At 52.6% G+C, this 27,024-nt stretch overlaps 1 protein-coding gene across 5 annotated transcripts in view; it reads left to right on the top strand.

Moving 5' to 3' along the window:
* Nucleotides 1–27,024, top strand: part of LOC147116858 (WD repeat-containing protein 97-like) — a 154,840-nt gene that overhangs the window by 48,753 nt on the left and 79,063 nt on the right. For all 5 annotated transcript variants that reach the window (XR_015078322.1, XM_085987268.1, XM_085987267.1 and 2 more), the window contains exons 6-9: nt 1,850–2,504; nt 4,175–4,323; nt 23,520–23,756; nt 26,152–26,242. Coding sequence is in view for 4 of the 5 variants with exons in the window: in XM_085987268.1 (XP_085843394.1) it covers nt 1,850–2,504; nt 4,175–4,323; nt 23,520–23,756; nt 26,152–26,242 (1,132 nt within the window). In the remaining variant the exon portion in view is untranslated. The remainder of the gene's footprint in view (nt 1–1,849; nt 2,505–4,174; nt 4,324–23,519; nt 23,757–26,151; nt 26,243–27,024) is intronic.

Here is a 27,024-nt window from a genome sequence, read left to right as displayed (position 1 = left end):
GTTTCTATGAGATCCAGAGAATACAGATTCAAGGTGATTGGCAGAAGAACCAAAGGCGACATGAGGAAAAGCTTTTTTACTCAGCGAGTGGTTAGGATCTGGAATGCACTGCCTGAGAGGGTGGTGGAGGTAGACTCAATCGTGGCTTTCAAAAGGGAGTTGGATAAGTACCTGAAGGAAAGGATTTGCAGGGCTACGGGGAAAGGGCGGGGGAGTGGGACTAGCTGAAGTGCTCTTGCAGAGAGCCGGCACGGGCTCGACGGGCTGAATGGCCTCCTCCTGTGCTGTAACCATTCTATGATTCTAAGAAACCACCGGTCCTCCCGACGCCCCGCCTTCACGAGCCAATCACAAAGCCAACAGATTCTTCATTACCCGATTGGATGGTTCTGAACTGTCAGCCAAACAGGCTTTTTTTTCTCCATCTCCAATATTTTTATATTTAATAAACAAAAGTGTTCAAAGAAAATGGGGGATAAAATGCTTAATATTTCTTTAATGCCCCTCTGATTTTAATCGTAGGTCAGCCTGCAGCAGTGTCCAGTAGATTAATACAACAACAACTTGCATTTATATGACCGGGAGCCAATGTAGGTCAGCGAGCACAGGGGTGATGGGTGAACGGGACTTGGTGCGAGTTAGGATATGGGCAGCAGAGTTTTGGATGAGCTGAAGTTTATGCAGGGTGCAAGATGGGAGGCCGGCCTGGAGAGCTTTGCAATAGTCGAGTCTGGACAAAAGCATGAATGAGGGTTTCATCGACTATCTGTAACCTCCTCCAGCCCTACAAATCTCCGAGATCTCTGCGCTTCTCCAACTCCCAAGGACGTTTTACTACGTTAAAGGCGCTATATGAATCACAGGAGCGATTATCAAACAAAACCTGACACCGAGTCACACAAGGAGATATTAGGACAGGAGGGAGGCGGAGAGGTTGAGGGAGGAAATTCCAGACCTCAGGAGCTTGGCAGCTGAAGGCACGGCTGCCAAAGGTGGAGCGAAGAAAATTGGGGAGATGTGCAAGTGGCCAGAATTGGAGGAATGGAGAAATCCTAGGTCCTAAGCTCTTGAATTCCCTCCCTGAACCTCTCCGCCTTTCTGTCTCTCTCTCTTCTCCTTTAAGAGGCTTCTTAAAACCTACCTCTTTGACCACCTGCCCTAATACAGGAAACTCTCGTTTAAACGGCACCTAAATATCCGGAATTCTCTATTAACCGGCAAAATCCTCACTCCGAAAACAACACCTGACTAACCGGCAATGTTGCCGAGTCCGAGTCTCCCGCGGTGGCCGAGTTAGTCAGTGGGGGTAGTTCTCTAAACCGCCACTACTCGGCTTCTTGGCGCTTTCGGAAGTCGGAACACCTCAATACCCCTGTAACAGGAGTCTGACTCTCCCGCGCTGCCGGTAGTCTCTTCTGATCCGCCATTTTACAGGGGTACTGTGTGTCTCCCACGCTGCTGGTAGTCATTGCATTGCATTACCCTCAACTGGCATCTTCCGCCATCCATTTAACACAACATTCTGCAGGTGAGGACCCAATTACTGTACACTGCACATCTCTTGAATTTTTATTTTTCTTTGTTAAAAATAGCCTCAGTAGATAACCCTCTCCGTCATCCGGAATTTTTGATCAACCGGCAACACGTCGGTGCCGGATACCAAAGAGTTTCCTGTATCTCCTTATGTGGCTCGGTGTCAAATTTTGTTTGAAAATCGCTCCTGTGAAGCGCTTTAGGACGTTTTGCTATGTTAAAGGCACTATGTAAATGCAAGCTGTTCTTGCCAAAATGATGTCCCGATCATCACACGACATAAATAGACCCCTTTTTTCCCCGTTTGTTTCTGCAGGTCCCATCACCGCACTCGCTATCTATCCCCATGGTCCTTATCTCCTCTCTGCCTCCGAGGATGGGACCATGCGGGCATGGAGCCTGGAGATAGCAGACCAAGTGGACGAGATCCGGATGGAGGTGACGGTCACTCGCCTGGGGACAGAGCTCGGGGACAACAGTATCTTCTCCTGCGCTAACCAGAGGCTGGACCTGTGGACCATCGTGCACCTGTACAAACGGCACACCACCTTCGGCTACACCGTGACTGCCATCAAGGTGGGCAACATCGGTGCGGCCGGCCACTTCCCCGTGCGAGCGGCCTGCTCCTGCGCCGACGGAACGGCGCGGCTGGTCTCCCCGGATACTGGAGACGTCATCGCCACCCTGCTGCTGCAGAGGGGCCGGCAGGTGGCGGACCTGGACTACTGCCTGCCCCGAGAGGCCCTGCTGGTCCTGACCAGCCAAGGAGACCTCCTGAAGGCCAACGCCCTGACCAACCCCATGCAGGTCCTGATGGAGGTGCCCGGGAGCAGCCAGGCGTCGCAGATATGCTGCTTCTGCATCTTCTCGCACATGGTCAACCTTGAGCTGACCCGCTCCCGGTGGCTGCAAGCGGTGGCTGGAGGAAGCGAGGAAAAGATCGGGATCCTCGGTGTGAAGGACAATGACCGGTGAGAAGGAAAGAACTTGCATTTCTATAGAGCCTTTCACCACCCTCAGATCATCCCAAAGCGCCTTACAGCCAATGAAGTACTGCCCCTCCGATAGTGCAGCGCTCCCTCAGTACTGATCCTCCGACAATGCAGCGCTCCCTCAGTAATGCTCCTCCGACAGTGCAGCACTCCCTCAATACTGCCCCTCCGACAGTGCAGCACTCCCTCAGTACTGCCCCTCCCTCAGTACTGTCCCTCCGACAGTGCAGCACTCCCTCAGTACTGCCCCATCAACAGTGCAGCACTCCCTCAGTACTGCCCCTCTGACAGTGTAGCTCTCCCTCAGTACTGCCCCTCTGACAGTGCAGCACTCCCTCAGTACTGCTCCTCCGACAGTGCAGCACTCCCTCAGTACTGCCCCTCCGACAGTGTAGCATTCTCTCAGTACTGTCCCTCCGACAGTGCAGCACTCCCTCAGTACTGCCCCTCCGACAGTGCAGTGCTCGCTCAGTACTGACCCTCCGACAGTGCAGCGCTCCCTCAGTACTGACCCTCCGACAGTGCAGCGCTCCCTCAGTACTGACCCTCCGACAGTGCAGCGCTCCCTCAGTACTGACCCTCCGACAGTGCAGCGCTCCCTCAGTACTGACCCTCCGACAGTGCAGCGCTCCCTCAGTACTGCCCCTCCAACAGTGCAGCGCTCCCTCAGTACTGACCCTCCTACAGTGCGGCACTCCCTCAGTACTGACCCTCCGACAGTGCAGCACTCCCTCAGTACTGCCCCTCCGACAGGGCAGCGCTCCCTCAGTACTGCCCCCCAACAGTGCAGCGCTCCCTCAGTACTGCCCCTCCGACAGTGCAGCGCTCCCTCAGTACTGCCCCTCCGACAGTGCAGCGCTCCCTCAGTACTGCCCCTCCGACAGGGCAGCGCTCCCTCAGTACTGCCCCTCCGACAGTGCGGCGCTCCCTCAGTACTGCCCCTCCGACAGTGCAGCACTCCCTCAGTACTGCCCCTCCGACAGTGCAGCACTCCCTCAGTACTGCCCCTCCGACAGTGCAGCGCTCCCTCAGTACTGCCCCTCCGACAGGGCAGCGCTCCCTCAGTACTGCCCCTCCGACAGTGCAGCACTCCCTCAGTACTGGCCCTCCGACAGTGCGGCGCTCCCTCAGTACTGCCCCTCCGACAGTGTAGCGCTCCCTCAGTACTGCCCCTCCGACAGTGCTGCGCTCCCTCAGTACTGCCCCTCCGACAGTGCAGCGCTCCCTCAGTACTGCTCCTCCGACAGTGCGGCGCTCCCTCAGTACTGCCCTGGAGTGTCAGCCTGGTTTACAGGCTCAAGTCTCTGGACTGAGGTTTGAACCCACAACTTTCTGACTCGGACGCGAGAGTGCTACTGACTGAGCCATAGCTGACACTTACTGGGTGCAAACCTATTGATCTCAAGTCTTCGTTCATGTGACCACCTGGTTGAGGTACCAGTGAGTGTGGCGGCCTTCAGGAGTCAGCTCTTTAGGAAATGAGATGCTGTGGGTCACCCTCAATGGCTGAGGTACCGGTGCTCGGAGTGGGTCTGTTGTTGGCAACGTTGGGCTGGGTCATGGGCTATGGTGTATTCAGTCCATTGGTATTGGTTTGAGTTCTGGACACTCTGGTAATGGTGCCCATGTCCATGTCTCTTGTTTTGAAGATTCCTTCTGATTGCTGGCCATCTGAATGGATTTCTGTCCGTGCTGGACTGGAGCTCAGGGAAAACTCAGTGCCAGGTGCAAGCACACGAGTCGGGGAAAGTGTTAACACTGACGGCAGATCCTGAGAACCAATACCTCCTATCGTCAGGTAAGTGGTCAGCATTGTTGGGCTTATATAAGATCTTGTCATATATCCCCATTGCCTTTATGTGTAGCAAGCCACTCAGTTGTAACAAACCGCTACGAGAAACAATAATAAGAATAAAACCACCCGGCAGCAACCGAGGCACTGGCTTCGGACACGACAACGGCACACCCAGCCCAGTCGACTCTGCAAAGTACCCCTCACTAACATCTGGGGACTTCACAGAATCACAGAAACCCCACAGTGCAGATAGAGGCCATTTCGGCCCATCGAGCCTGCACTGACACATATCCCACCCGATCCCTGTAACCCCTACACCAACACATATCCCACCCTATCCCCGTAACCCCACGTATTTAATCCCCCTAACACTAAGGGTCAATTTATCATAGCCAATCAACCTAACCCGCACATCTTTGGACTGTGGGAGGAAACCGGAGCATCCGGAGGAAACCCACGCAAACACGGGGAGAATGTGCAAACTCCACACAGACAGTCACCCGAGGCTGGATTCAAACCCGGGTCCCTGGCGCTGTGAGGCAACAGTGCTAACCACTATGCCACCTTGTGCCAAAATTGGGAGAGCTGTCCCACAGACTAGTCAAGCAACAGTAATACTCACAGAATCATACCTTTCAGCCAATATCCCAGACACCTCCATCACAATCCCTGGGTATGTCCTGTCCCACCAGCAGGACAGACCCACCAGGGCTGGTGGCACAGTGGTATACAGTCGGGAGGGAGTGGCTTCAGGTCAAGCATGGGCAAGGAAACCTCCTGCTGATTACCACCTACCGCCCTCCCTCAGCTGAAGAATCAGTACTCCTCCATGTTGAACACCACTTGGAAGAAGCACTGAGAGTACAAGGGCACAGAATGTACTCTGGGTGGGGAATTCAATACTCATCACCAAGAGTGGCTCGGTAGCACCACTACTGACCGAGCTGGCTGAGTCCTGAAGGACATAGCTCCCAGTCTGGGCCTGCGACAGGTGGTGAGAGAACCAACACGAGGGAAAAACCTACTTGACCTCGTCCTCACCAATCTACCTGTCGCAGATACATCTCCCCATGACAGTATTGGTGGCAGTGACCACCACACAGTTATTGTGGAGACGAAGTCCCGTCTTCACACTGAGGACACCCTCCATCATGTTGTGTGGCACTACCACTGTGCTAAATGGGATAGATTCAGAAAAGGTCTAGCAGCTCAAAACTGGGCATCCATGAGGCGCTGTGGGCCATCAGCAGCAGCAGAATTGTATTCCACCACAATCTGTAACCTCATGGCCTGGTATATCCCTCGCTCTACCATTACCATCAAGCCAGGGGACCAACCCTGGTTCAATGAGGAATGCAGGAGCAGCACCAGGCGTACCTAAAAATGAGGTGCCAACCTGCGGATGCTGCAACACAGGACTACATGCATGCTAAACAGCGGAAGCAGCATGCTATAGACGGACCTAAGCGATCCCACAATCAACTGATCAGATCAAAGCTCTGCAGTCCTGCCACATCCAGTCATGAATGGTGGTGGACAATTAAACAACTAACGGGAGGAGGAAGCTCCATGAATATCCCCATCCTCAATGAAGACAGAGCCTAGCACGTGAGTGCAAAAGACATGGCTGAAGCGTTTGTAACCATCTTCAGCCAGAAGTGCCGAGTGGATCATCCATATCGGCCTCCTCCTGACGTCCCCACCATTACAGAAGTCAGTCTTCAGCCAATTCGATTCACTCCACGTGATATCAAGAAACGGCTGAGCGCACTGGATACAGCAAAGGCTGTGGGCACCGACAACATCCCGGCTGTCGTGCTGAAGACTTGTGCTCCAGAACTAGCCACGCCTCTAGCCAAGCTGTTCCAGTACAGCTACAACACTGGCATCTACCCGACAATGTGGAAAACTGTCCAGGTATGTCCTGTCCACAAAAAGCAGGACAAATCCAACCCGGCCAATTACCGCCCCATCAGTCTACTCTCAATCTTCAGCAAAGTGATTGAAGGTGTCGTCGACAGTGCTTTCAAGCTGCACTTAATCACCAATAACCTGCTCACTGATGCTTAGTTTATGTTCCACCAGGACCACTCGGCTCCAGACCTCATTACAGCCTTGGTCCAAACACGGACAAAAGAGTTGAATTCCAGAGGTGAGGTGAGAGTGACTGCCCTTGACATCAAGGCCGCATTTGACCGAGTGTGGCCCTAGTAAAATTGAAGTCAATGGGAATCGGGGGGAAATCTTCCCACTGGCTGGAGTCCAACCTAGCACAAAGGAAGATGGTTGTGGTTATTGGAGGTCAATCATCACAGCCCCAGGACATCGCTGCAGGAGTTCCTCAGGGCAGTGTCCTAGGTCCAACCATCTTCAGCTGCTTCATCAATGACCTTCCCTCCAACATAAGGTCAGAAGTGGGGATATTCGCTGATGATTGCACAGTGTTCAGTTCCATTCGCAACTCCTCAGAAAATGAAGCAGTCCATGCCCGCATGCAGCAAGACCTGGACAACATTCAGGCTTGGGCTGATAAGTGGCAAGTAACATTCGTGCCACACAAGTGCCAAGCAATGACTATCTTGAACATGCGAGATTCTAATCACCTCCCCATGACATTCAACGGTATTACCATCGCTGAATCACCCACCATCAACATCGTGGGGGTCACCATTGACCAGAAACTTAACTGGACCAGCCACATAAATACTGTGGCCACAAGCAGGTCAGAGGCTAGGTATTCTGCGGCGAGTATCTCACCTCCTGACTCCCCAGTGCCTTTCCGCCATCTACAAGGCACAAGTCAGGAGTGTGATAGCATACTCTCCACTTGCCTGGATGAGTGCAGCTCCAACAACACTCAAGAAGCTCGACACCAACCAGGACAAAGCAGCCCGCTTGATTGGCACCCCATCCATCACCTTAAACGTTCACTCCCTCCACCACCGGCGCACCGTGGCTGCAGTGTGTACCATCTACAAGATGCACTGCAGCAACTCGCCAAGGCTTCTTCGGCAGCACCTCCCAAACCCGTGACCTCTTCCACCTAGCAGGACAAAGGCAGCAGGCACATGTTATAAATCTCATCATTCATCAAGAAACTACTCGTGAAATAACGCTGGACGGCCAGCTGGTGGCGCCGTCCAAGGAGTATAAATACTCGGGCGTGGGCCCCAGCTTGCCAGGGACATTTTGTAAGACAAGGAACTAGTGAAATACAACTAGACCTCCATGTTCTGAAACAAGTTGATTAAAGCCTTGCTTTATACTCAAACCAAGTGTGTAGTGAGTTTTATTACGTCAACCACCACCTCCAAGTTCCCCTCCAAGTCACACACCATCCTGACTTGGAAGTACATCGCCGTTCTTTCATCGTTGCTGGATCAAAATCTTGGAACTCCCTTCCTAACAGCTCTGTGGGAGTACCTTCACCACACGGACTGCAGCGGTTCAAGAAGGCGGCTCACCTCCACCTTCTCAAGGGCAATTAGGGATGGGCAATAAATGCTGGCCTTGACCGTGACGCTCACATCCCATGAACGAATAAAAAAAACTATATTGTTGTGGCGGTACCACTGGTTGTCCCTTACATTGAGATACGTAATTCCCTTTAACTTACCTTACCGTATGTATAACTTACCTGTTTGGGCCGTTGCCCCTTTAACTTACCTGTTGGGGCCGTTGCCCCTTTAAGATGCACCCTAGCGCGCTGACGTCACGTACCACGTGACGTGCGTGCGGCGGCGGCCGGCCCGACTCAGCCTTCCAGGACGGCCGCCGGCACTGCCCGGCCTCGCGACTTCAGCTGCATCGGCCAGCCGACGGGAGCGACGCTATCTTCCGCTCCCGCGGCAAGCACCAGCACAGCCTGGCCTCGCGACCTCGGCCTCAACGGCCAGCCTCCGTACCGGGGAGATGCACCGACGCAACGGCGCAGGTCACATGACCGCCTAAGCGCACGCGAATGCGCTAACGTCACGACGCGGTCACGTGACGTCCAAAGAGCGGGAAAACACAGCAGAGCGTGATGACGTCATCACGCTCTCCACAGGACTGCGAACTCAGTCCTCGTGGAGTCCCCGCTGGGACAAGACCTATACCACGGTGCTCCTACAGTCAGCCATCTTACCTGCCATCTTACCTGATGTAATTCGTCTGTTCCTGTAAATAAACAACTTGTTAATAGTTCGTCGAAGTCAAACTCTCTTATTTAGTGGCGATCTACACGAACCGCTACATTGGTGACCCAACGACGTGAGTACGGGAGCTCATCAATTCCAACACTACAATTGGTGAACCCGTATCCGTGAACGATTTTCACGGTAGCAACGCGCACCTGAACCTCGTCTTCCCACAAGACGACCGATGCACAACCGACGAACAACCACGGAACAGCAACCGCCTAACACCAATTCCTCCAAAGGCGACCCCGTCTTTGCGAACGTATTCGCAAGGTAAGCGCAGCCTGGAGCAGATCCCGTTTGACACGGACAAACCTCAACCGGACCCCGTTCGTTTTTTTGTGAGCAATTTTCACAAAAGAAGCACGCCATGAAAGCACCAGCCATTTTGCTGTCGCTACCGCAATCCAGGGAGCCACAGTCTCCCTCGTGCTTTATACCGGTAGAAGCCCCGTTCGACGAGAACATCGATGCAGCGCCGACCACGCACTTGCTCACGGTCCCCGTACTCGTCTTTCCTACCGCCACACGGATCGTCCGCCTCTACGTTCACAGCGACGGCAAGTATAAATCTCTCCAAGCGCGGGGTACAGCATGTTCGGGCCCACAAAATCGGAGCGCGCCCTGCGGGGATACCACGAGGACTCACCCCCGTGAAACACGAGGACCCACTCCTTGCGCACGAGGACCCATCCCTCGCGAACCACGAGGACCCATCCCTCGTGAAAAACGACGACTCCTTCTCCGCCGACGACACACCAGCCCTTCATCCTGCTGGTTGTGTTACCTACTACACGATTCGGCGTGAACAAAAGGCGTGTCGCCCTCCCGGCTGTTTTCTCCTAAATCTACAACTGTTACAAGTTTTGCCGCCCTCCAGGCAGAGTTAACCCCTCCTGAAAGCAACAACAACCTGGACCGTTGCCGCCCTTTCTCCAGTTTTCCTTTTAACAAACGCAAACGTCTACTGAAGCTGCACACATCGAGGACGGGTCCAACGGGCATCCTGCGGCCGCGATCAGCCACGTGAAAGTTACTAGCCTCACTGATCACAGGTTAACGCAGTAACTCTTCACCCTCTGTTGTGTTAACGTCGTAGCACTATGGCACGCACCGTTCTGCGTGTTCCAGCCTCCTGAAGGTTTCGCTCACCTGTCGGCGAGTTCACCGACCTCGCCTGTCAAGTCCTTCTGGATCGCCCGTCGGCGTTCCTGCAGATTTCGTCAGAACAAGGACTTGTTCCAACATCAACAGAGTCATCGCCCGTGTCCGCCCGTCCTGCCCGTCACTCTGACAAGTCCTGCTGTTTCGCACGTCTCCATGGTCCTTCGCCTGACGGATACATTTTATTTGCCACGACGTGCGTAAGGATCCGCTCACAAGCAACATCTTCAGTCCTCGCCTACCAAGTCGAGACAGCACGACCGCCGTGACCACCAGCTCGTCAGACCATCTCATCCTTGGACTTTCGTTAAAGCGAATTCTGGGGGGGCCTATGTGGCGGTACCACCGGTTGTCCCTTACATTGAGATACATAATTCCCTTTAACTTACCTTACTGTATGTATAACTTACCTGTTTGAGCCGTTGCCCCTTTAACTTACCTGTTGGGGCCGTTGCCCCTTTAAGATGCACCCTAGCGTGCTGACGTCACATCACGTACCACGTGACGTGCGTGCGGCGGCCGACGGCCCGACTCGGCCTTCCAGGATGGCCGCTGGCACTGCCCGGCCTCGCGACTTCAGCCGCATCGGCCAGCCGATGGGAGCGACGTGATCTTCTGCTCCCGCGGCAAGCACCGGCACAGCCCGGCCTCGCGACCTCGGCCTCAACGGCCAGCCTCCGTACCGGGGAGATGCAACGGCGCAGGTCACGTGACCGCCTAAGCGCACACGAATGTGTTAACGTCACGACGCGGTCACGTGACGCCCAAAGAGCGGGAAAACACCGCAGAACATGATGACGTCATCACGCTCTCCACAGGACTGCGAACTCAGTCTTCGTGGAGTCCCCGCTGGGACAAGACCTATACCACGGTGCTCCTACAGTCAGCCATCTTACCTGCCATCTTACCTGATGTAATTAGTCTGTTCCTGTAAATAAACAACTTGTTAATAGTTCGTCGAAGTCAAACTCTCTTATTTAGTGGCGATCTACACGAACCGCTACATTGTTATATATCCCCATTGCCCTTATGTGGGGTTAATGTAGGATATTTTCGTACATCCTTTACAAGTTTGAGGACTGGGAGACATTGAAATGTCTGGTTAATACTCTTTATTAAATCAAATCAAGATGGATAAGGGGGAACCAGTGGAGGTAGTGTATTTGGATTTTCAAAAAGCTTTCGATAAGGTGCCACACAAGAGGTTACTACACAAAATTAGGACTCGTGGGATTCTTCTTAGACAGTCCCTCGGATGACATGCTTCCGCATTAAAAATGAGTTCTTAGGTGACTGATGAGTCCAATGCAGGACCTACAGTCTCTGTCACAGGTGGGGCAGACGGTGGTTGAAGGGGCGGGTGGGTGGGTTGCTTGGGTTGACGTGCGCTGCTTGCGCTTGGCTTCCGCTTGCTCCCGGCGTTAACACCTTCACCGAAGCGTATGAGAGCATGGGCCTTACACTAAACGTCCGTAAGACAAAGGTCCTCTACCAACCTGCCCCCACCACACAGTACTGCCCCCCGATTATCAAAATCCACGACAAGGCCTTGGACAACGTGGACCACTTTCCATACCTTGGGAGCCTACTGTCAACAAGGGCAGACATCGATGACGAAGTCCAACACCGCCTTCGGTGTGCCAGTGCAGCCTTCGGTCGCCTGAGGAAGAGTGTGTTTGAAGACCAGGACCTCAAACCCAGCACTAAGCTCATGGTCTACAGAGCAGTAGTGATACCCTCCTGTATGCCTCAGAGACATGGACCATGTACAGCAGGCACCTCAAAGCACTGGAGAGGTACCACCAACGCTGCCTCCACAAAATCCTGCAAATCCATTGGCAGGATAGGCGCATCAAATTCAGTGTTCTCGCACAGGCCAACATCCCCAGCATCGAAGCTTTGACCACACTCGATCAGCTCCGATGGATGGGTCACATCGTCCGCATGCCTGATACGAGACTCCCAAAACAAGCGCTCTACTCGGAGCTCCGGCACAGCAAGAGAGCCCCAGGTAGGCAGAGGAAACTCTTCAAGGACACCCTCAAAGCCTCCTTGAAAAAGTGCAACATCCCCACCGACACCTGGGCATCCCTGGCCCAAGACCGCACAAAGTGGAGGAGAAGCACCCGGGAAGGCACCGAATACCTCGAGTCTCTTCGGGGGTAATATATTAGCATGGACTGAGGATTGTTTAATGGACAGAAAACAGAGAGTAGGAATAAACGGGACTTTTTCGGGTTGGCAGGCTGTAACTAGCGGGGTACCGCAAGGATCAGTGCTTGGGCCTCAGCTATTTACAATCTATATTAATGACTTAGATGAAGGGACTGAGTGTAACGTATCCAAGTTTGCTGATGGTACAATGTTAGGTGGGAAAGTAAGATGTGAGGAGGATGCAAAGAGGCTGCAGAGAGATATAGACAGGTTGACTGAGTGGGCAAGAACATGGCAAACGGAATCCAATGTGGGGAAGTGTGAAGTTATCCACTTTGGTAGGAAAAACAAAAAAGCAGAATATTTTTTGAATGGTGAGAGACTGGGAAATGTTGGCATTCAGAGGAACCTGGGTGTCCTTGTACACGAATCACAGAAAGTTAACATGCAGGTACATCAAGCAAGTAGGAAAGCAAATGGTATGTTAGCTTTTGTTACAAAGGGATTAGAGTATAAGAGTAAAGAAGTCTGACTACAATTATGCAGGGCATTGGTGAGGCCACTCCTGGAGTACTGTGTACAGTTCTGGTCTCCTTACCCAAGGAAAGACATACTTGCCTTAGAGGGAGTGCAGCGAAGGTTCACTAGACTGGTTCCTGGGATGAGGTGATTGCCCTATGAGGGGAGATTGAGTAGACTAGGCCTATATTCCCTGGGGCTAGATTTTCAGTTTAGGCAGTTTTGGGGCGCTAGCTTTAGCGCCCGCCCGAAGTTAGCGCCCGCCCCAAAGTAGCGCCCCGTTGCCGGGAATTCAGTGGCTTCGCCCTAAGAGGTTGGTGGAGCGCTAAAAGAGGCGTTCCACTACTCTCTTTAGGCGCTAAGCCGGCGGTCCAGAGGGATAGCGCCCAGGCGGGGCGCAGCACGGGTGCGGTCATTTTTGCACTGACAGCAGACCCCGTGGTGCCGACCAGCTCTTAAAGGGGGAAGGGACGAATTAGTCTGCTGCCACGCCCTGCACACTGCAGCCTTGCAAAGAGGCCTCAACACTACTGCTCAGCCCCAGGGAGTCATGGCAACGCCAGAGAAGGCCCGTCAGCGTGCCCTGCGCTTCTCAGAGGGTGATCTGGACATCATGCTCACAGCTCTGGAGGTGAGGCGCAAGATCTTGTTTCCAGACAGTGGGAGGAATCCAACCCACCACGACTACACCAAAGCCTGGAAGCAGATCGCCCAGAGGGTGACATTCACCGGCGAGGCCCCCAGGACCCACACACAATGCCGTAAGAAGTACAACGATCTGACCAGGATTGTGAGGGTGAGTAGCCTTTCCAGTCTCCTCCTCATTCTTGCATGTACACCTGACATGATGGGCAAAGGGACCTGAAAGTCCTTTTGGCCAGCCCTCAGCCAGCAGCATTGGGACAGTCATGAGCATCAAATGGCCATTCGGCACTCTACACTTTGGCCAAGCTATTCCACCATGGGAGGCAGTGCACACTACATCAGGGCTTCACTCTGTCCAAGCTATTCCACCATGGGAGGCAGTGCACACTACATCAGGGCTTCACTCTGTCCAAGCTATTCCACCATGGGAGGCAGTGCACACTACATCAGGGCTTCACTCTGTCCAAGCTATTCCACCATGGGAGGCAGTGCACACTACATCAGGGCTTCACTCTGTCCAAGCTATTCCACCATGGGAGGCAGTGCACACTACATCAGGGCTTCACTCTGTCCAAGCTATTCCACCATGGGAGGCAGTGCACACTACATCAGGGCTTCACTCTGTCCAAGCTATTCCACCATGGGAGGCAGTGCACACTACATCAGGGCTTCACTCTGGCCAAGCTATTCCACCATGGGAGGCAGTGCACACTACATCAGGGCTTCACTCTGGCCAAGCTATTCCACCATGGGAGGCAGTGCACACTACATCAGGGCTTCACTCTGGCCAAGCTATTCCACCATGGGAGGCAGTGCACACTACATCAGGGCTTCACTCTGGCCAAGCTATTCCACCATGGGAGGCAGTGCACACTACATCAGGGCTTCACTGCGCCCTTACAGCCCGTCCTTTCTCTTGCAGGCTAAAGTAGCGTTTAATCGCCAGGCCCGTGCCAGGGGTGGCCGCGCCAAGCTGCAGGAGCTCACTCGGCTGGAGGAGCGCGTGTGTGTGCTCATGGGAGCACGTGTGATTGTCCCCACAGCGTGCGGTGTATCCGACCCTCCACTGCCCGGCAATGGTAAGGACCTCGCCTTTTGGCCCTCTCGCGTCGCACTGGCCCATCCGAGCTACCTCCTTTGCCACTGTCCCACCAATGCGCTGAATCCCACCAGTCCTAACTCCCTCGCTGACGCCGTCTCCTCACTCTGAAGCTACTCTTGTGCATTCCTGCTTTCAGCTGGTGACGACCAGGACCCTGAGGCTGCCAGTGACAGCACCTCCAACCAGGAGGAGGAGGAGGAGCAAGCCGGACCTTCGGGGGAACAGTCACGTCCCGCAGGAGAGGAGGAAATGCTCGACACCTCCTCACTGGACGAGTGCCTGGAGGAACTGTCGCAGGGCAATGCAGCTTCTGGGACCAGTGGCGTCCAGCCACCCAGCAGCCGTGCGCGTGGCCCGCGGCCTTCCCCCCAAAGGGGGGAAGGATCAGAGGGGAGTGCTGCTGCTCGGCAAACTCGCCGTCACCAACGCGGCAAGGGTCCCCTAGTTCGGCCCCCTCCTCCCCAGCGGGAGAGTCGCGACTCCAGTCCGGACACCTTCACTTCGGAGGAGGTGCGGAAGCTCGATCAGATGGCCGACGACTCGGACCGGCGCCACACGGAGCTCATGAGCGTGGTGGGGCGCATGCCTGAGGCCATCGAGTCGCTGGCGACCAGTGTGCGCGAGTTCGGGGCAGCAACTGCCGCGACTGGCCGCATGCTAACTGATGCCGTCAAGACCCTGGCGGATGTGATGCGCGCGCACACCAGGACCAGAGGGCCACTCACTGCTGCCACACGCGCTGTCTCAGGCAGGCATCGCCAGGGCAGGCGCCGCGCTGGACCATCCCAGCAAGCCGGCCGTCGGCTGATTGCTGCGGATCCTGCAGTGCGGGCCCGGCCGAGTGCCACCGCGCCACAGCACCAGCCAGCGCATCCCAGACGCCAGCTGGCCCACATTGCACCATCCGTCGCCGCCATTCCCCCTCTGGGGCGTCAAGGGCAAGCGGCTGCAGCTGATGGTGGCCAGGCTCAGGCGCGCCACTCAGGAGACGGCCCCTCGAGGCCCAAACGCCGTGTAGGCCGCCCCCCAGTGGCATCTGGCGGAAGGGCATCTGAGCCTCAGGCGCCTTCCCCCAGCCTCGCAGCAGCCACTGGGCAGAGCTTGCGAAGGAGCAGCAGGCAGGGCAGGGGAGGCAAAATGCTGGCCAAGGTCTCGCCCTCGCGGGCCACTCAGTAGAGGGTGTGGCCAGCTTTCCTTTAATATGGCGGTGGCCATCTTTATTTTGCCCATGGTTGTGCTTTTGGAGGGCTTTTTTTTTGCGTTAGGCCGACGTTGAGGCCCGGTTTCAATAAAGGTGGAGTGGCTCCTCCCCAGTTTGTGGGAGTGAGTCGTTTGTTGGGCTTTTTGTGGGGCCCGTTTATTGTTTTTGGGGATTCATGTGGGAAGGGCTTTTCATTTTTGTTTAATAAAAAATTATCTTTATTCATGCAGTCTCCATGGTTGTTCTTCTTAGTGTTTGTTGGCTTCGCCGGCTGAGGGCTTGCGGAGCGGCTGCATTCATCTTCCCTCATGGCCCCTGGCCATTCCCTGACAGGGGGCTTAGAAGTACCGTGTAATAAGGTGGCGTCGTGCGGCCCTTGGCCCTGGTCGCTCCCTCCTGGGAACGTACTCCTGCTCCTCCTCCTCCTCCTCCTCCTCCTCCTCATGCTCCTCCTGCTCCTCCTCCTGAGGTGCTGGTCCAACGTCAGGTGGCAGTGCCTGAGTCCTGCGGATAGCCAGGTTGTGTAGCATGCAGCAAACCACCACAAATTGGGAGACCCGGTCCGGCGAATACTGGAGAGCTCCTCCGGAGCGATCAAGGCAGCGGAACCGCTGCTTGAGGACCCCAATAGTTAGCTCGATGATGTTGCGGGTGGTTTGATGGCTCTCGTTGTAGGCCTCTTCAGCAGCGGTCCTGGGCGCGCGGAGCGGGGTCATGAGCCAGGTGCACAAAGGATAGCCTTTGTCCCCGAGTAGCCATCCTCTTGGGGGAGGCTGTGCCTGGAACATGTCATGCACAGTACTCTGCCGCAGGATAAAGGCATCGTGGCTGCTGCCTGGGAAGCTGGCATTGACTGCCATGATGCGCTGCTTGTGGTCACAGACCAGCTGCACATTCAGAGAATGGTAGCCCTTCCTGTTGCGATACTGCTCGCCATGCTCCAGAGGGGCCCGCAAAGCCACATGCGTACAGTCAATGGCGCCCTGCACCAAGGGGAATTCCCCGAGTCTGGAAAATCCCAATGCGCGCTGATGCTGGCTCTCCAGGGCCATGGGGAAGGAGATGAATTGGCTTCTCCTTCTGAACAGTGCTTCGGTCACCTGGCGGATGCAGCGATGCGCGCCGTACTGGGAGATGTTTGCTATGTCCCCAGCAGCGTATTGGAAGGAGCCGGTGGCATAGAAGTTCAATGCCACTGTCACCTTCACTTCCACCGACAGAGACGTCCTGCACCTGAGCTTTGGCCGCAGATCTCGGCGAAGCAGGTGGCAGATCTCTGCAATCACCCCCTTTCGGAATCGGAGCCTTTTAACACATCGCGCGGCACTCATGTTTAGGTAGGAGCGCTGCTGGCGGTATAGCCTGACTGGGTAAGGCCTACGTGGCCGACGCCTGTAGCCCCCTCTGCCTCTAGCCAGGGCTGCCCCTCTCACAATGCGTCTGCGAGCCCTACGGACATGGAGCTGCAGCTCCGCGTTGGCACCCCATGCAACCCCCATCAAATCCTGGCAAACACTCTAATTTCCAAATGGCCACTTGCAGCGCTGTTGCCTGAGTCCAAAAATACCTGGCTCTTGCTGCTTGAAACCAGTTAGCTATCCTCCTTGTTGTGTCTCCAGAAATGCGTTGCACAAGACTGTTTTCTGAAATAATGGATGGCCTTTATACTGGAGAGGACGTTCCCTTTAATTAGCGCCCCCCGGGGCCCGCGCTGGTTGTGTTGCGTTCCTTTTTCCAAACGCTCCGGCCGCCCGCCGCACAATGGGGCGGTCCGACTGAAGTTTGCAATCGGGGCGGCCAAAGGGCGTTGCACGAGGATGTGACGTCATTTTCTGCGCGCGCATCCGGGCGGGCGCTAAACTTTGCGCCGGCGCTAACGGGCAACTTAATTTGGGGCGGGGCGCAAACTGCGCTGCGCCCGGGCGCTACACGCATAGCGCCCGGAAATCACTTCTCTTAAGGCGCTAACTGCTGGCGCAAGCAACTGAAAATCTAGCCCCTAGAGTTTAGAAGAATGAGAGGTGACCTAATTGAATGAAACATATAAAATTCTTAAGGGGCTTGACAGGGTTAATGCTGAGAAAATGTCTCCCCTGGGGAATCTAGAACACGGGGTCACAGGGCTGGATTTTGTGAATGGAGGCGAGTTGGAGGCGGGACTGCTGCTTGTCATGTCAATGTCCCGCCTCCATCCTCGCCTGACCAACCAGAGGGATTTCCCCCTGATTGAGCTTGTTAAGCCCGCCCTGAGGAAGTCACTAACAGAGCACGTCAACGTCAGACGTGCTATCCGTCAAGACTTCTTGAAAGAAGAAATGTCATCGTTTGACAGCTCTGTGAAGCTGTCAAACACTGACATTCTCTGTAGTTCCTTGTGTTCAGGACTCATCAAACCTTTCAACTTTGTAGATTTCACATGGCTGTTGGTTCGGAGGTTCCAACAGCCAGTCTGTGAAATTGACAAGGAGGATGTCGGCTCTCCCGATCCAGCACTGCTGAAGGCTGTAGGAAGAAAACAAGGTAAGTGAACATTTTTAAAAACTTATCACTGACCTTCCATACTTAGCACTCCACACTTGCACCCATCACTCACCTCTACATCTTACTTCCAGGTGCCTCCGACCGCCACAGACCTCCTTCACGTCTCCTCCAACCCGGCGGGGTTCAGCAAGGTCGGGAAGCCTTCACCTGTGAAGGTAAAATGGCACGAATCCTTTTTTCTGCCTGTTAACTACCTGTTAACAGGCAGTTAAAAGGATTAAATGCTTTTCCTGCCTCCAGGAGACGGGACCTGAAGCTGCACATCTTCCCGCCTCCTGGCAAAAGGGCACGGAGGCTGGATGAGGGCGGGTTTGCCATCCGCCCCCACTTTCTCCGAATTTACCAGCTGTCCCGCCTCCATGCCCGCCTCCTCGGGGCTTGGAAAATCCAGCCCCCAGTCTCAGAATAAGGGGTCGGCCATTTAGGACTGAGATGAGGAGAAATTTCTTCACTCAAAGGGTTGTGAATCTTTGCAATTCTCTACCCCAGGGGGCTGTGGAGGCTCAGTCATTGAGTATGTTCAAGACAGAGGTTGATACATTTTTGGGAACGAAGGGAATTAAGGGATACGGGGATAGTGCGGGAAGGTGGAGTTGAGGTAGAAGATCAGCCATGATCTTGTTGAATGGCGGAGCAGGCTCGAAGGGCCAAATGGCCGACTCCTGCTCCTACTTCTTATGTTCTTATGTTAAGTCAAGGAGATAATAAAACACCGACACATGTTAATTTGTACGTAAGAGGTTCAGTTCGACATATTACTTTATTAATCAAAGTCCTCAGTCAGAAACAACATTAAAGAACAGTTAACGAGAGTCTCTCACAATTCTAATACAAGCAGAAATTAAGCCGTTGACTGTAGACTCACGCTTGGGACGCTCGCTGTCTCCTGCTCCCCCGAAGTGACCTTTGTTTCCCACTTTTATACGTTTTAGCAAACGAGCAGACATTGCCTAATTCCTGCTGAGTTTTAATGTCACCTTCCCGTTTCCAATATATGGTCAGCAACAGTCTCTGCTTTTTAACTTTGCTCTTCCCGAACTGTGACTTTACTCAGGAATGTCACTGTGACCAGGATCTGTGAGCACACGGTTTAAACCAATTCTGTTCTACATTATTTGTTCTGCCTTCGTTCTGCAGTAAAAACAATGTAAAAACACATCTGACGTGAATCAGTCATTCATGAAAGAAAAACTTAAGAAATAATACTGAGCGGCCTGCGGGTGGCGCTGTCCAGGGAGAGTATAAATACTCGGGCACGGGCCCAGCTTGCGCAGGACATTCTTAACAGGAACTAGTGAAGGACACAACTAGACCTCCATGTTGTAAAACAGTTGATTAAAGCTTTGTTTAACGCTTAGACCAAGTTCTTACGTCAACATCCATATTCTCACAATCATTCGTGATATCATCCTGGACAGGTCCATCGATAGCCTGGGCTGCACCGAAACTTGCCTTATCGATGGTGACTCCTTTCCCCCTTACCGAGGCCGCTCTGCTTGATGATACGTTTCACCATAGCACTCTCCCTCACTGTCGTGGCTGTGGATTTTATTGGCAGGACCTGCCTTGCCTTCCTTGCCCTTATTCGTCTGGCATCTCACAAAGGATAAATTGGCCTTGGAGGGACTGCAGCACAGATTCACCAGAATACCGGGGTCGAAAGGATTAAATTATGTGGGCAGGTTGCATAGACTAGGCTTGTAGTCCCTTCAGTATGGAAGTTTAAGGGGTGATCTAATCGAGATGTTTTAAGATGTTTGCAGGATTTGATACGGTAGATAGAGAAACTTTTTCATTTTTCCTCTGGTGGGGAGAAAGTGATTCATTTTTTAAAAGTTCATTCAGGTGATGTGGGCGTCGCTGGCGAGGCCAGCATTTATTTCCCATCCCAAGTTGCCCCTTGAGAAGGTGGTGGTGGGCCTTCTTCTTGAACTGCTGCAGTCCCTGTGGTGAAGGTGCTGTTAAATCGGGAGTTCCAGGATTTTGACCCAGTGACGATGAAGGAACGGCGCTTTATTTCCAAGTCAGGATGGTGTGTGATTCTGAGGGGAACTTAGAGGTGGTGGTGTTCCCATGCACCTGCTGCCTTTGTCCTTCTAGGTGGTGGAGGCCGCCGGTTTGGGAGGTGCTGCCGAAGAAATGTGCGTCTATCTTGCTTCTCCTTGGGAGATGAAGAGCGGGAGAGTGTCGCGCTAAATTCAAACTTTGCAGGCTAGTTCCAAGAACAGAAGTGACCCAACCTATTATTATTTTTTCTGAATTGGTGATTAAGTTGGAATACATTTTTAAAAAAGAATTGAACTTGAATAAGACAATGAAAATCTTGCTGATTGAAAGACATTTTGCATTTTGCAATGACCTCCATCTGATTCCCACATCCCAGTGTCAAGCTCATTGGCAGTGTCGGACTGGAAAAGATTCTGCAATCCAACTGGTTGGATCCACAAACTCATAGGATTCCATCGGATATACGGCACAGAAACAGGCCAGTCGGCCCAACCAGTCCATGCCGGCGTTTATGCTCCACTCGAGCCTCCTCCCGTCTTTCCTCATCTAACTCTATCTGCATAACCCTCTATTCCTTTCTCCCTCATGTGCTTATCTAGCCTCCCTTTAAAGGCATCTATACTATTTGCCTCAACTACTCCCTGTGGTAGCAAGTTCCACATTCTCACCACTCTGGGTAAAGAACATAAGAACATAAGAAATAGGAGCAGGAGTAGGCCATTTGGCCCCTTGACTGTGACCCCTGGTTCTAGACTCCCCAGCCAGGGGAAACATCTTCCCTGCCTCTATCCTGTTAAGCCCTGTAAGAATGTTGTATGTTTCAATGAGATCACCTCTTATTCTTCTAAACTCTAGAGAATATAGGCCTAGTCTACTCAATCTCTCCTCATAGGACAATCCCCCCATCCCAGGAACCAGTCTGGTGAACCTTCATTGCACTCCCTCTATGGCAAGTATATCCTTCCTTGGGTAAGGAGACCAAAACTGTACACAATACTCCAGGTGTGGTCTCACCAGGGCCCTATATAATTGCAGTAAGACGTCTTTACTCTTATACTCAAATCCTCTTGTAGTAAAGGCCAACATACCGTTTCCTTTCCTAATTGCTTGCTGTACCTGCATGTTAACTTTCAGTGATTCATGTACAAGGACACCCAGGTCCCTCTGAACACCAACATTTCCCAATCTCTCACCATTTAAAAAATACTCTGCTTTTCTATTTTTCCTACCAAAGTGAATAACTTCACATTTCTCCACATTATATTCCATTTGCCATGTTCTTGCCCACTCACTTAGCTTGAAGCCTCCTTGCATCCTCCTCACAGCTTACATTCCCACCCAGCTTTGTATCATCAGCAAACTTGGATATATTACATTTGGTCCCCTCATCCAAATCATTGATGTAGATTGTGAATAGCTGAGGCCCAAGCACTGATCCTTGCAGTACCCCACTAGTTACAGCCTGCCAACCCGAAAATGACCCGTTTATTCCTACCCTGTTTTCTATCCGTTAACCAATCCTCAATCCATGCTAGTATATTACCCCCAATCCCGTGAGCCCTTCTTCTGAATTCCCTATTGGATTTCTTGGTGACGATCTTATATTGATGACCTCTAGTTATGCTCTTCCCCACAAGTGGAAACACTCTCTCTGTATCCACTCTATCAAAACCTTTCATAATTTTACAGACCTCTATTAGGTCACCCCTCAGCCTTTTCTTTTCAAGAGAAAAGAGACCCAGCCTGTTCCTACCCTCTCCAGTGCCTCTATATCCTTTTTATAATGTGGGGGTTGACTTATGACGAAAGGTTGAGCAGGCTGGGCCTATACTCATTGGAATTTGGAAGAATGAGAGGTGATCTTACTGAAACATATAAGATACTGAGGGGGCTTGACACGGTAGATGCAGAGAGGATGTTTCCCCTCGTGGGGAAATCTAGAACTCGAGGGCATAGTTTCAGAATAAAGGGTCGCCCTTTTAGAACTGAGATGAGGAGGAATTTCTTCTCTCAGAGGGTCGTAAATCTGTGGAATTCTCTGCCCCAGAGAGCGGTGGAGGCTGGGTCATTAAATACATTTAAGGTGGAGATAGACAGATTTTTGCAAGATAAGGGAGTGAAGGGTTATGGGGAGTGGGCGGGGAAGTGGCTTTGAGCCCAAGATCAGCCATGATCTTATTGAATGGCGGAGCAGGCTCGAGGGGCCAAGTGGCCTATTCCTGCTCCTATTTCTTATGTAGAAGATCAAGGAGGGGGGAAGGAACCAATTCCCTGACTATGTGGCGGGAGCGAGAGTGTCCGTCCACTCGGTCCTAAATGAAAATGTTGATGTTCCGTCACTGGCTTCACACTGAGATGGAAACCGGCTGCTAATCACTTCACTTGAGTTTTCAAAAGATACGTTAAGTGCTACAAAGCCAACATCCTCTGCAAGAGAGGGCTGCGTGTGCTGGTGAAGCACCGGGAGGGAGAAGGAGGAATGAAGAAAAGTGAGAGGGAGAAAGAAGTGGAGGAAAGAAAGAAATGAGGGAAACTGAGAGAAAAGTGGAGGACAGAGGGAGACAGAAGTGAAAGAGAGAAGCAGAAATGAAGGAGGAAGAAAGAGAATGAAGAAGAAAGAGATGCATGAGGGAGGAGAGACGAGAGAAGGAGAGAGAGAGAGACAGATATGAAGGAGAAAGAGATGCATGAGGGAGGAGAGACGAAGGAAAATAGGAGAAAGAAAAACAGAAGTGAAGGGAAAAAGAGGAACAGAGTGTAGGACAGAGAGAAAGAAAAGTGAGAGAGACAGAAGTGAGGCAGGAGAGAACCGTTTCGTCCAAACGCAAAATACTGTGGCTGCTGGAAATCTGAAATAAAAACAGAAAATGCTGGAAATACTCAGCCGGTCAGGCAGCATCTGTGGAGAGAGAAACAGAGTTAACGTTTCAGGTCAATGGCCTTCTGTCAGAACAGAGAGTCTTTTTGTTGTTGGGACCCTGTCTCCCCCAGTACCACTCTCAGTAGCAAGTGAGAAATAGTTTCTAGAGCCCGGCCCAACAGAACCATTGAGCTAAGATATTCTACAACTCAACAGAATAAACTAACTTTTATCACAACATCTCAGTGTTTACTGACCAGTGATCAAACAACACCCAATAACACACGGCAGCCAACAGCAGACATTGTACTTGCAAATATTAAGCAAACTATTTGGTTCTTTGTCCCTGAAGGAATCACCAACTCCTACAGGCCAGAAGGTCCCGGCTTTGAATTATTAAGTGATGAGCGAGCTGAGCTGACCTCCGGAGCAGGAGTTGGGGGAGCCACCTGGGTCCTTGGCTAGATAGGGTTAAATAAATAAAAACCAGCGTAGCTCCTCCCTCCGTACCGCTAACCAGTAACCCCTAGGGGGGGCGAGGGTTCAGTGGGTGAGTCAGGCGAGGACCAGGATTTGCCAAGGGTGGTATGCTGTCCATGGTTAGTTGGTGCGTATATCGCGCACCAACTAACCCGTTGTAGACCAACAAGGGAAGAATGGGCACGAGGGGGAGGGGGGGCTGGTTTGGCAGGTACCCACAAACCTGTACCCCGGCAACAATCGGCACTTCCGAGAGGGGTGTAGGGGGGTGGGGGGGGGGGAAATCGGTTCATAGATTGTCGAAAGAAAAGTGTCTTTGCCAATTGACATGCGGACAACCCGTTACAGGTGAGGACAAAGTGGTGAAGGTGTGGCGCGTTTTCCCGTACGCCCATGAATCCCTCGGCCTCTTAATGAGTTTCTACGGCGCCCATCCCCCCACCCACCTGTGCGTACTAAAGACCATGTTCGTGGTGGCTCTCCAGAATCCCGCCTGCGCTATCCACACAATCGTACTTTACGACTTGAGGAAAAGGATTCGCAAAGACCATCATCCGGCCAGTGACCACAAGGATGAGATCACAGGTGAGAGACATTACGGTGGACTCATGTCCAAACTAATGGGACATTGGGAGGGTTAAAATACAGAGTAAAGCTCCCTCTACACGGTCTCATCAAACATTCTCAGGGCAGGTACAGCATGGGTTAGATACAGAGTAAAGCTCCCTCTACACTGTCTCATCAAACATTCTCAGGGTAGGTACAGCATGGGTTCGATACAGAGTAAAGCTCCCTCTACACTGTCTCATCAAACATTCTCAGGGTAGGTACAGCATGGGTTAGATACAGAGTAAAGCTCCCTCTACACTGTCTCATCAAACATTCTCAGGGTAGGTACAGTATGGGTTAGATACAGAGTAAAGCTCCCTCTACACTGTCCCATCAAACACTCCCAGGGCAGGTACAGCACGGGTTAGATACAGAGTAAAGCTCCCTCTACACTGTCCCATCAAACACTCCCAGAGCAGGTACAGCACGGGTTAGATACAGAGTAAAGCTCCCTCTACACTGTCCCATCAAACACTCCCAGGGCAGGTACAGCACAGGTTAGATACAGAGTAAAGCTCCCTCTACACTGTCCCATCAAACACTCCCAGGGCAGATACAGCACGGGTTAGATACAGAGTAAAGCTCCCTCTACACTGACCCATCAAACACTCCCAGGGCAGGTACAGCACGGGTTAGATACAGAGTAAAGCTCCCTCTACACTGTCCCATCAAACACTCCCAGGGCAGATACAGCACGGGTTAGATACAGAGTAAAGCTCCCTCTACACTGACCCATCAAACACTCCCAGGGCAGGTACAGCACGGGTTAGATACAGAGTAAAGCTCCCTCTACACTGCCCCATCAAACACACCCAGGGCAGGTACAGCACGGGTTAGATACAGAGTAAAGCTCCCTCTACACTGTCCCATCAAACACTCCCAGGGCTGGTACAGCACGGGTTAGATACAGAGTAAAGCTCCCTCTACATTGTCCCTTCAAACATTCCCAGGGCAGGTACAGCACGGGTTAGATACAGAGTAAAGCTCCCTCTACACTGTCCCATCAAACACTCCCAGGGCAGGTACAGCACGGGTTAGATACAGAGTAAAGCTCCCTCTACACTGTCCCATCAAACACTCCCAGGGCAGGTACAGCACGGGTTAGATACAGAGTAAAGCTCCCTCCACACTGTCCCATCAAACACTCCCAGGGCAGGTACAGAACGGGTTAGACACAGAGTAAAGCTCCCTCTACACTGTCCCATCAAACACTCCCAGGGCAGGTACAGCACGGGTTAGATATAGAGTAAAGCTCCCTCTACACTGTCCCATCAAACACTCCCAGGGCAGGTACAGCAAGGGTTAGATACAGAGTAAAGCTCCCTCTACACTGTCCCATCAAACACTCCCAGGGCAGGTACAGCACGGGTTAGATACAGAGTAAAGCTCCCTCTACACTGCCCCATTAACCATTCCCAGGGCAGGTATGGCATGGTTAAAATACTAATGTCCCTTTAGGGAAGGAAACCTGCCGTCCTTACCCGGTCTGGGCCTATATGTGACTCCAGTCCCACACCAATGTGGTTGATTCTTAAGTGTTCTCTAAAGTGGCCTAGCAAGACACTCAGTTGTATCACAATCTGGGCAACTAGGGATGGGCAATAAATGCCGGCCTTGCCAGCGATGCCCACATCCCGAGAGTGAAGGGGAAAAGATTGAATGAAAACAACAGGAACCTGCATTAATTCACAAGAAATGGCAGCTAGTTAGTTCTGCCCCCTGCCCCCACCACCTCCCCCAGATATGAATGGCAGAGCAGCCTCGAGGAGCTGAATGTCTTCCTCCCATTGCTATGTTCCTCAACATGGTTGTGGCTCAATTGGAGAGGGTGTTAGAGGCCAGTCCCAGCACATGGGTTTGCTGTGGGGTTGGGTGGCAGGTGGGAGGTTGTGTTTAGCTATGACACCACAGCCATCCTGAGGTGTGGGGCGGGCAGTGTGTGCCATCTACAAGATGCACTGCAGCAACTCGCCAAGGCTTCTTCGGTAGCACCTCCCAAACCCGCGACCTCTACCACCTAGACGGACAAGGGCAGCAGGTGCATGGGAACACCACCACCTCCAAGTTCCCCTGCAAGTCACACGCCATCCTGACTTAGAAGTATATCGCTGATCCTTCCTTGTCACTGGGTCAAAATCCTGGAGCTCCCTCCCTAACAGCACTGTGGGAGTAGCTTCACAACACGGACTGCAGCGGTTCAAGAAGGCGGCTCACCAGCACCTTCTGAAGGGCAATTAGGGATGGGCAATAAATGCCGGCCTTGCCAGCGACACCCACATCTTGGAAAGAATAATAAAAAAACTCCTGCAAACTGTGTCCCCCAGATCTGTGCTTTCCCTAACCTGCTGTAAACTCTTTGTGTGCCCCCCAGATCTGTGCGCCTGTCCCGAGCTGAAGATCTTTGCTTCGGCCAGCAGAGGCGGGACTCTGAAAATCTGGGACCACAACAACCAGCTGCTGAGGTGAAGAGAAAAGCTCGCAATGGGATCGCACTGTTGGGATGTGTAATAATAATCAACGGCGGCAATCTTGCGTCGATATGGCAAGGATGTGTTTGAGGCGCGGAGTCAAAACACTTTGCCTGTTTATTAATATACTCACAGACAATACTCTGAGAATCCCAGAAACTTACGGCACAGATGGAGGCCATTTGGCCCATCGTGTCTGTGCCGGCCGAAAAAGATCTATCCAGCCTAATCCCACTTTCCAGGTCTTCAGCTGTAGCCCTTTAGGTTATGGCACTTAGGGTGCATATCCAAGTACTTTCTAAATCTGATGAGGGTTTCTGCCTCTACCACCCTTTCAGGCAGTGAGCTCCAGACCCCGAGGTGTTGTCGTAGAAGAGCGCGCCTCACTGCTGGTTGAACCTTCTCTCCTCTGTTTCCCTTTCTCCTCCTCCTTCTGTTCCTTCTTCTAACCTATGGCTACATAAGAAACAGGAGTAGGAGTAGGTCAATCGGCCCCTCGAGCCTGCTCCGCCATTCAATAAGATCATGGCTGATCTGATCTTGGCCTCAACTCCACTTTCCCGCTCTCTCCCCATAACCCTCGACTCCCCTGTTTTTCAAAACTCTGTCTCTCTCCACCTTAAATATATTCACTGACTCCGCCTCCACCGCTCTCTGGGGTAGAGAATTCCAAAGATTCACGACCCTCTGAGAGAAGAAATTCCTCCTCATCTCTGTCTTAAATGGGCGACCCCTTATTCTGAAACTATGCCCCCTAGTTCTAGATTCCCCCACGA

This window comes from Somniosus microcephalus, chromosome 5 (assembly GCF_052327205.1).
Source record: "Somniosus microcephalus isolate GS21.2 chromosome 5, FLI_Smic_1.0, whole genome shotgun sequence".
Lineage (NCBI taxonomy): Eukaryota > Metazoa > Chordata > Chondrichthyes > Squaliformes > Somniosidae > Somniosus > Somniosus microcephalus.
Note: the sequence above shows the minus strand (reverse complement) of the source record. Positions and strands in the feature narration are given on the sequence as shown.